This window comes from Gymnoscopelus braueri (assembly GCF_963280865.1).
Source record: "Gymnoscopelus braueri genome assembly, chromosome: 10".
Lineage (NCBI taxonomy): Eukaryota > Metazoa > Chordata > Actinopteri > Myctophiformes > Myctophidae > Gymnoscopelus > Gymnoscopelus braueri.
The window spans coordinates 26,067,225-26,076,682 of NC_137611.1; the positions used below are offsets into that span (position 1 = coordinate 26,067,225).

General features: G+C 43.4%; 1 protein-coding gene across 1 annotated transcript in view; it reads left to right on the plus strand.

Moving 5' to 3' along the window:
* The window catches only part of LOC308093473 (voltage-dependent R-type calcium channel subunit alpha-1E-like), a gene marked incomplete at its 3' end in the record, with an annotated part of 65,046 nt that overhangs the window by 37,696 nt on the left and 17,892 nt on the right, over positions 1–9,458 (plus strand). Inside the window, exons 17-22 of the mRNA XM_080439809.1 lie at positions 275–392; positions 2,302–2,369; positions 2,493–2,560; positions 4,729–5,496; positions 5,585–5,930; positions 6,209–6,294. Coding sequence (XP_080295935.1) covers positions 275–392; positions 2,302–2,369; positions 2,493–2,560; positions 4,729–5,496; positions 5,585–5,930; positions 6,209–6,294 — 1,454 coding nt within the window. The remainder of the gene's footprint in view (positions 1–274; positions 393–2,301; positions 2,370–2,492; positions 2,561–4,728; positions 5,497–5,584; positions 5,931–6,208; positions 6,295–9,458) is intronic.

The window sequence follows — 9,458 nt, forward strand, 5'->3', positions numbered from 1 at the left end:
TGAGATCCTAGTATCTCATTGGAAGCTGTAACAAAAACATCTGTGTCAGATCTGCTGACAATTATGCTCTGTGGAATAATGTCTTGATGGCTATACTAATTACGGTGCTTTGTCTTTTGCAGTATATGCATTATGCACAGTTTTCCTTGCTTGGTTTTTGTTGGACTTGAAATATGTCTGTATAACATTACATCTTTTCAGGCCATTCACAGATGCCAAATGAAACACAGGAAATGTAACAATGTCTCTGATGATCTGCTTTTGTGTTGTGCAGATTCTGACCGGTGAGGACTGGAATGAGGTGATGTACGATGGGATCCGCTCCCAGGGTGGCGTGCAGTCTGGCATGTGGTCCTCCATCTACTTCATAGTGCTCACCCTGTTTGGAAACTGTATCCTTACTTGACCCCATCCCCTGCCCACACCCTGAGAATCAGAGTTAATCAGAGGAGCCCTCTCAGAGTGCCCTTGATGTAGGGCATGTTCACACACAGTGATTTTTTTCCCACTACAATTTTTCACAGTCAAACCCTATGGGAAGCGACCGCAAAGGAGCTCCTCCAAAGGTTCAGATGAGTTAAGGGCCCTTTCTTAGCCAAGAGTTGCTAAACCCACTATTTGGGGATTTAGCGTGGCGCAAGGGGCGTTCCCGTGCAAAAGTTGCTATCTTCGGACACCAGCCTTATCTCTAAAACACCTGCCCTACCCGTTACATTATGCATAGGTGTGGTTTGGGCGTTACATTAATAAAACCAATCACTGTGCCAGATGCCATTGCCTTTAAGAGAAGACTGTCCCCAGTGCAATCTTACGCTCTCTGCCCATGGAAGAGCGACGTTGCCTTGGAATAAAATGATATATGATACACAGAATTATCACTCACACATTGCTGGTTATAGAGAACTTTAAATTACAGCAATCACTTGTGTTCTGGAATCATTAAATGAAATGTTCTGGTGTGGTTATAGCAGATGCAAACATTTTATTTGTCTTAACTGGCAACTGCTGATAAAAACCCAATGGATTTAACATTCATTCATTTTGTGGATTACAGTAAAATTGTAATGACAATCACATTCACAATCACTTAATTCAGAAGTGAACTCTGCGACCGCACTGAGGGGCAATTTTTTTTTTGCACTGGCAGATTCGTCTGGTCCCAGGCTAGCACAGCACTTATAACGTTGGACACTATACCCGACGTTTGCTTCACACGCTCTAGCCTTTGATTGCCTTTGAATAAAACCATATTTGATCGACACAATTATCACCCACATGTTGCTGATTATAGAGAATGTTACATTGTTGTAATCCGTTCATTATTTCCTCCGCAATGGATTCATGAAACTGAACGGAGGCATCGTGCACGACGCGCAGCACAAATCGTTGTCTTCAAGATACTGTTTAGGGACAGTGCCAGCTGCCTTGTGCGTAATTCAGGGGTAGCGGGTAAGGCTAATGGGTAAGGCTTTGCCCAAAATAGGGCCCTGTACTAATGATGTGGATCACTTTTTCCTGAGACATGATCGTAGGCTGTCGAGTGGTCATATCAACTCAGAAAAGGGCTGTCAACTCAGAAAGGGCTATCAGACTGTCTTTGAGTTTGGAATAAAAATGATAAATAAATCTGAATGTTGTTTCGTTATGACCCTTTAACTATTCTGTGAACAGACACGTTGCTCAATGTGTTTTTGGCCATCGCTGTGGACAATTTAGCCAACGCACAGGAACTGACCAAGGTGTTTGCATTTTAGTTGTTTACCGATTGAACTGATTTCATTTGTATTTTGTGGAGTGAGATGTCCATTTCACCCTAATTATGGGGATATATTGACTTCATATAGACGTTTTGTCTTTGATTGCCTTTGAATAAAACCATATTTGATCGACATAATTATCACCCACATGTTACTGATTATAGAGAACGTTACATCGTTGTAATCCGTTCATTATTTCCTCCGCAATGGATTCATGAAACTGAACGGAGGCATCGTGCACGACGCGCAGCACAAATCGTTGTCTTCAAGATACTGTTTAGGGACAGTGCCAGCTGCCTTGTGCGTAATTCAGGGGTAGCGGGTAAGGCTAATGGGTAAGGCTTTGCCCAAGATAGGGCCCTGTACTAATGATGTGGATCACTTTTTCCTGAGACATGATCGTAGGCTGTCGAATTGTCATATCAACTCAGAAAAGGGCTGTCAACTCAGAAAGGGCTATCAGACTGTCTTTGAGTTTGGAATAAAAATGATAAATAAATCTGAATGTTGTTTCGTTATGACCCTTTAACTATTCTGTGAACAGACACGTTGCTCAATGTGTTTTTGGCCATCGCTGTGGACAATTTAGCCAACGCACAGGAACTGACCAAGGTGTTTGCATTTTAGTTGTTTACCGATTGAACTGATTTCATTTGTATTTTGTGGAGTGAGATGTCCATTTCACCCTAATTATGGGGATATATTGACTTCATATAGACGTTTTGTCTTTGTCAGGATGAAGAGGAGGAAGAGGAGTTCTTCAACCAGAGGTATGCCAGAGGCAGAGACGGCATAATGTCTGAGTAAGTTATCCGATCCGTTTAAACCAGTCAGAATGCGGCCATGCTGGAATGGGTTACCCAGAGCGTTCAGAGTCCTTAAGTAGTTCTTAAGAGTTGTTTCCAGTATGTTAATTTGGGTAACTACCCAAATTAACTCTCTCATTTACCAAATTCCAATTTCCATCACATCATTTGTAAAAGGAAGGGCTGACATTAAAGCAGCACTATTTCATTATGCTTTTGGTTGTGTGAGCGAAGTGTGAAACCAACCTGGGAAGTACTTACGTTTTGAATGCTGTGGCAAAAACCACACCTGTCCGTCATATCGTGCTACGTGGAATGTTGGTGAGGAGGAGCTCAGCAGAAATCTACGGGGCTTACCCTGTATAGTTAACATTTACACTATATAAACTGGAATATAAGTGATTATGGACTTGCTTGATGTGTTCCTCTACGGCCTTTGGTTGCATGGTGAATGCAAAGCTAGAAAGGCATGTTAAAGGCGTTTTGGACTGGATGAATGTATCGTATATGCCTGATTAAAAAAGCATGGTCCTCCACAGATTGCCGTTGTAGCATTAGTGCAGTTGTATTGTAACTGTATTGGCAATAGGAACTCTATGTTGGTAGCGTAATGTGCTGTAATTGCTCTACAAGGGATAATGACCCCCCTCAGACTCTAACAATGATCTGCATGCTGTGCTGTGCAACTGTCCTCTGCAGTGGCTTTTCACCAAGTCTAATGATGCAGTATTGTTTTTGCTTTTTTGAGAGGTTGGGAAATCTTAGTATGTCATTCTCTACTGGGTAGAGGCATACTTAATTTACTGTCTAGATCCTGGGATTATGAATTCATAATTATGGTGCATATAGGCAGGTCTCACAAGATGTTGTTCTGGGGTTGGGAATATTACTGGAGGGCATGATTGACCTGGTGGAATTGGAAGAACACAAGTTTGATCCCCGCCAATTTGACCTTTCCTGTCTAAGTGTCCTTGAATGAGGCTCCAAAGCCCCTACCTGCTCCTGGGATTTGGCACATGGCTGAACCCCAGATCTAACCCTCATTGGGGGAGAAGGTCAATGTGTCTCACGGGGCTACGCAAAGAAACAAATTCATAACGATACAGCGTGTAAGATGGGGATTGAGTGCTCATTAAAAGTTCATAAAAATGTAGGTACACATTACGCAGAGATGAATTGCCTACGAAGGGATATAATTGGCCAAACTTTACATTACCTTGACTCTATTTGTGACACCAAGTGTATCATTTGTATGTTACATATTTGAATGTTGGTCCTATATGTGTCACAGCTACCAAGGTGTCATTTTTGATATGTATTACAGTGTAATGCTGCCTCCATCACGTTTGTCTTTTCAATGCCTGCTGTGTGGCACTGACCAAAATGTTGTGTATAGAACAGACAGTTTCAAGTCAGTTCAAATGATTTGAGTTAATTGATTAACTAAATTGCTACCAAGAAAAAAGCCTACATTCAATATTTTATTAATAATAATCATAATATAAAGAAATAAAATAAATCTACATAATATTTCATATTCTACATAATATTCATGGTCTCTGGGCTTATGACCCTATAAACCTGAGATGGCATGTATTAAGATAGTTTCCCCTTTTGGACTTGTTTTGGAATGTGTCACAACAGTTCTTGTTCTGTGTATGTTGGAAAACACTAATGTCTTGTTTTCAAATGATCACTCATTGATTTCATGGACACCAAAAGAGTCTGAATACCAGTAAGTAAAGTTGCATCTGCTTGTCACAAAACATTTCTCCCTTGAGTTTCCCTACTCGATTAGAGAAGTTGTTTGCTAGACAGTTTTGGTCACAGTTTTTCAGTACTTTAATCCCGCACTCTTCCCTTTTGTTCTTGTGGCCTTGGTTTTTGTTTTGGATTATTTGTTGTCCTCAGGTATTTTCTTTTTTTTCTTTTTTTCTTTTTCTTGTATTATGTAGCTCAAATTATTTAGCCTTTCCTTTTGCAAAACATATTTCTTTGTAATAATAAATTCAATGAAGATTTTCTCTTACTTTTTTCAGTTTTTATATTTTCTCCTGGAGGTAGTGTACTCAATGTGGACTTTGGTTTTGTTTCTCGTCATTAATACATTAGATGTGGGTGCACTGCTGCCCCCTAGTGATGCTATGTTTTACTGTGGCCCTCAGGGGGAGGAGAAGACCTTACCTATATAGGAAACGAGCCATCCACCGAGGCAGACCAAACATGCCGGGGGAGGAGGAGGATGATTCAAGCGGGACTGCAGACAAGCCGCCCCCCCCCAACGCCTTCGTCAACCGCCGTGAGAGGAGGAGAAAGGTCAAAATGACCGTGTGGGAGCAGAGGGCCAACCAGCTGCGTAAGCGACGTCAGCAGGACAGCCAACAGGAGTTGTTTAGCAGTCCTACAGAGGACACCGCCGAGACCCCCGGCAGTAATGTCGCCGCCCTCTCCCCGGAGGTCAGCCCTGCGCACCTGCCTGAGTCGCCCATGTCTGTGGGCATGCCCCTGCCAGAGCCCCCGATGTCCATCGCGATCCCCTTACCTGAGCCTCCAGAGTCGGAGCCCCTGCCTCCGCTGACCCTGACCGAAGAGAGAACGGGTGGGGTGAACCACCGGCCGGCCGGTGGGGGCAGACACAGAGTGGCCCGCAAGTGTCGGCCCGCCCCGGGGCCAGACGAGGCGTCACGCCATCGGAGGCACCGTCACCGCGACGCCCGCTCCGAGGCCAAGAGTCTGGACAGTGCCCACTTGCCGCATGGGGCGGCACATGCCACCCGCTCTGACAGCCGGGAAAGGAGGGCTCTGGACGAGGCGGAGGAAAAAGAAGAGAGGGAGCGTGAGAACAAGGGAGAGATAGACAGAGGGGTGGTCCAAGAGGATGGGGAAACCTGCATAGTGAACCCATATGCAGAGGTTGGAGATGGACTTGGGAGGTAATACTTGACTTATTTGCAGCGTTTTGCTAAATTGTCATGGTGCTGTTTTCAGTGGAGAGTCACATTCCTTTTTTTCCCATTACAGAGGGGGTGTGCTTGGTGCGGACATCCCCGAGCCTCCCCAGTGTGAACCCTCTCTCCTGGGTAGTTCCTGGGCAGAGCAGGGGGAGGTGGGGCAGGCTGGCCGGTATGAGCTCCTCTGCCCAAACCCTCCCGTGGAGCAGGCCACGGAAGCCACGGAGCAGTCTGTTGTGCTCGTTGACACTGAGAACCACCCGGTGTCTCTGAACCGTGACAAGTTGAAAGCCGAGGGAAGTGTGATCATTGAAATGTCTGCACAGCCGCTTTTGGAGCTCACCCCCATGACAGGTAGGACACTTTCACCTGCGTTTCCCTCCTCTCAGTCGCTTCGCAGTCAACGGCTGTCTACGGTGTGACTCAGAGTGTCATATGGTTTCATTTATCAACCCAGTGGGGGAGTCCCCCGAATTTCTGGCGAAAGAAGTGTCACACTTTACCAGTCTTTCCCGATGATTCAGTTATGACGACTCATGTGGCTCTTTACTTATTACTAATCGGTATCCGTCTGCAGCTAACATTATTCTCTGTTTGTGTTTCAGTGAACAGGAAAGAGCTGGAGGCGTTCCCGGCTAAGCACAGGGAGAGAGAGGAGGAGGACACGGAGGAGGAGGAGGAGGAGGAGGAAGAGGAGGAGGAGGAGGAGGAGGAGGAGCCGCCTGGCCCTCCTAAGCCTGCGGAGCCAGACAGCATGTTCATCTTCAAACCCTCCAACCCGTGAGACATTTACAAACCTGGATCAGCTTATCGTTATTATACATCCTGAGTGTTCATTTAACTCTGAGAGTGTGCAAATGGACCTGTATGTGTATTATTATAACTTTAATAAATGTTATTACCATTTTTTATTTAGTTTGGCTTCATTTTGCTAGCTTTTTTTTTGTTTAGATGAGATTAGTTAAAGTGTTAGTTTTAGTTTTTTGTTAAATGGAGTATTTGTCAGGAGTGAGATTAAATTCGTTTTTTTTTCTTCTTTTTGCTAAATGTTCGCCTATCATGACATGCCGAGAATAGGGACTCTAGAGCAGTGTTTATCAACCCTGGCAAACGTCCCAATTTTGGGCCGGGGCTACTGCTGAGGTGTGCCGCGCCGTTTGAAGAAGGTTTGAAAAAATATTTTTTTTTTTTTTTTTTTTTTACAATAAGAATAATCAGGCATGCAAACAGCCCCGAGGTGAAAAAGGTGACAACATGCTGTTTTTTTTCGGGTCAGGTGTCACACTATTGCCCTATTTGGAATCAAAACGGCAAGCGGAAGCTGAAAAGCTACAAGTTTGCATGTCTGAATAATGCAAAAACTGAAATATTTGTTTGCATTTGCTTTTTTTCTCCCCCATATATTTTCATAATAAAAAAGTGCGTATCGTATCGTATCAAAATCGTTTCGAGGTTGTGTGCCCAATATCGTATTGTATCGTTTCATGAAATTAGTGTATCGGCACACCCCTAGTGTGTGTGTGTATATATATATACCGTATATATATATATATATAATTATATATATATATATACCGTATATCTAGGTGTGCCCTGGGATCTTTTGGCTATGCCAGGTGTGCCTTGGCACAAAAAAGGTTGATAAACACTGCTCTAGAGGGTTCATGTGGTGGTTAAAGGAAGGATTATAATCCCATCGCGGTTCTGGTACAGTACACAACTACATACAGTAGTTTCCCAGCTCTCACCAGCTAACAGCAAGCATCTCTCCCTTTGAATCACAGCATTAGGAGGATCTGCCACTATATGGTCACTATGCGGTACTTTGAGATGACCATCCTCATGGTGATCGTGGCCAGCAGCATCGCCCTGGCTGCCGAGGACCCAGTCTGCACCAACTCAGACAGAAACAAGGTGTGATGGGAAACCCAGCTCTCCCCAATTTTTTTTGTTGTCAATTACCCATACAGTATGCAGTCCCTGTCACTGCCGACCTACATTACACATGGAGGTGTAAGTACCAGCCTCTTCTTTTCACCTGACAGCAAGCGGTTTCACCAGGACACCGTAACGCATGCAGAGGCTCAGGCTTTCTCTCCCCAGATTCCCTGCCCTGACCAACCAGCTGGTAGTTGGGAGGACCTATACTTTCCCTATGATTCTTGTAATTAAATTGATATTAAAAATGGTTTCAGGATTAGGATTTGTCTATAATTCTCATATATTGCCATGTTTGGTTATACAATTAACAGCCCACTCTACTTGGCCATGAGATATTGTGAAATAATGACAATATACCACGGCCTATCATCAGTTATCGCTTAATTGTAAGTTGACCTTAAGTAGGTCCCTTACTGCTTGAGTGCAGCTGCTCAGTTTCCAGCCATTACCACTGGGTCTCAGCTCTCAGCCGAGTGCAGCAGAGTGTAACTGAAAAAATAAACAACATTGTTAATAATTGTTTGTGTTTGAATTTCCCAGGTCCTGCGCTATTTTGATTACGTCTTCACTGGAGTCTTCACCTTTGAAATGACTATTAAGGTAGGAAATCAAATCAAAATAATACAAATCTTGGCTCCATTGTGGCTGCCCTTTTAAAACTCTACTATACATGTAGATGAGCGGTTTGTGGCCCACTGCGCATCTAATATACAGTATATATGCATGCACGCCTGCAGTATACTATATGTGGACATGGTGTATGTTTTGTCTCCAGATGATAGACCAGGGTCTCATTTTGCACGACCGCGCCTACTTCCGTGACATGTGGAACATTCTGGACTTCATCGTGGTTGTGGGAGCGCTGATCGCCTTTGCGCTAACGTGAGTCACGATAAAGCACTTGCTTGGTGATGACTAATGACTCACTCACTGCAGCAAATCATCTCCGCATACGACACGTTATGAATGACCTTCCCTTCAACAGCTCTGTTACATGCCAGTACAAATGCAGGGGCTGAACAGCTCTTTCAGAGACAAAATTATTGGCATTAGACCGGGAACGCATCTGTGTCATTTTTGATTTCTTTGGCTATTCAAAAATAGCAGATATACAAGCTCATAGAGCGGCACCGAGTCCCGCGCTATGAGCTTGTAGATCTGCAATTTTTTTGAAAAATCATGAAAATGTGTGCAAATCTTTGAATATATATATTTTTAAAGCGAACATTTGTAACTCAAATCTTTGCTTCTGGGGGTCTCTGGAACAAAATATTTTCTATATATTTTTTTTCAACAAACTGTTAGGATTTAGAAGACATTTTTAGAATCGGCCTCGGGTCTTGATGGGTTAAGTGTCCTTGACATTGAACCCTTAACTAATCCCGATGAGCAAACTGGTGCCTTGCATATGATTGCAACTGCCTTTGTTGTGTGAATGTACAGTAAGACACTTTAAAGGCGCTATAGAAATGCAATCCGTTTGCTATTTAACCCATTCAATCCGGTAACGCATCTCTGTCATTTTAGATTTCTTTGGCTATAAAAAAAATAGCAGATATACAAGCTCATAGCGTGGCACTTATGAGCTTGTAGATCTGCTTCTTTTTTGCTTTTATCGTGAAAATGTGTGCAAAAATAATCTTTTACTATATATATATATATATATGTATTTTTAAGCGATTTGTAACTCAAATCTTTGCTTCTGGGGGGAGGGGAGGGGGGGTCCCTGGAACAAAATTTTTTTTAGATGGGGGTCCACGGCCAAATACTTTTTTTTTGGGGGTCCTTCACACAAAAACTTTTTCAGCACCACTGATACAGTATATATAGCAACATACGTTTGTAGATGCATTCCCGGATTGAATGTGTTAAAAAACTTGTGTGGGACAAATGTGGGATGTAAGGTTGTGCGGATCACGTTGCTCGGATTCCACTGCGAAAGCCACCTCAAATGGGTTGGAAGGATAGCTTTTATCAAATTGTTTTTTATTCGTGCTCAGACT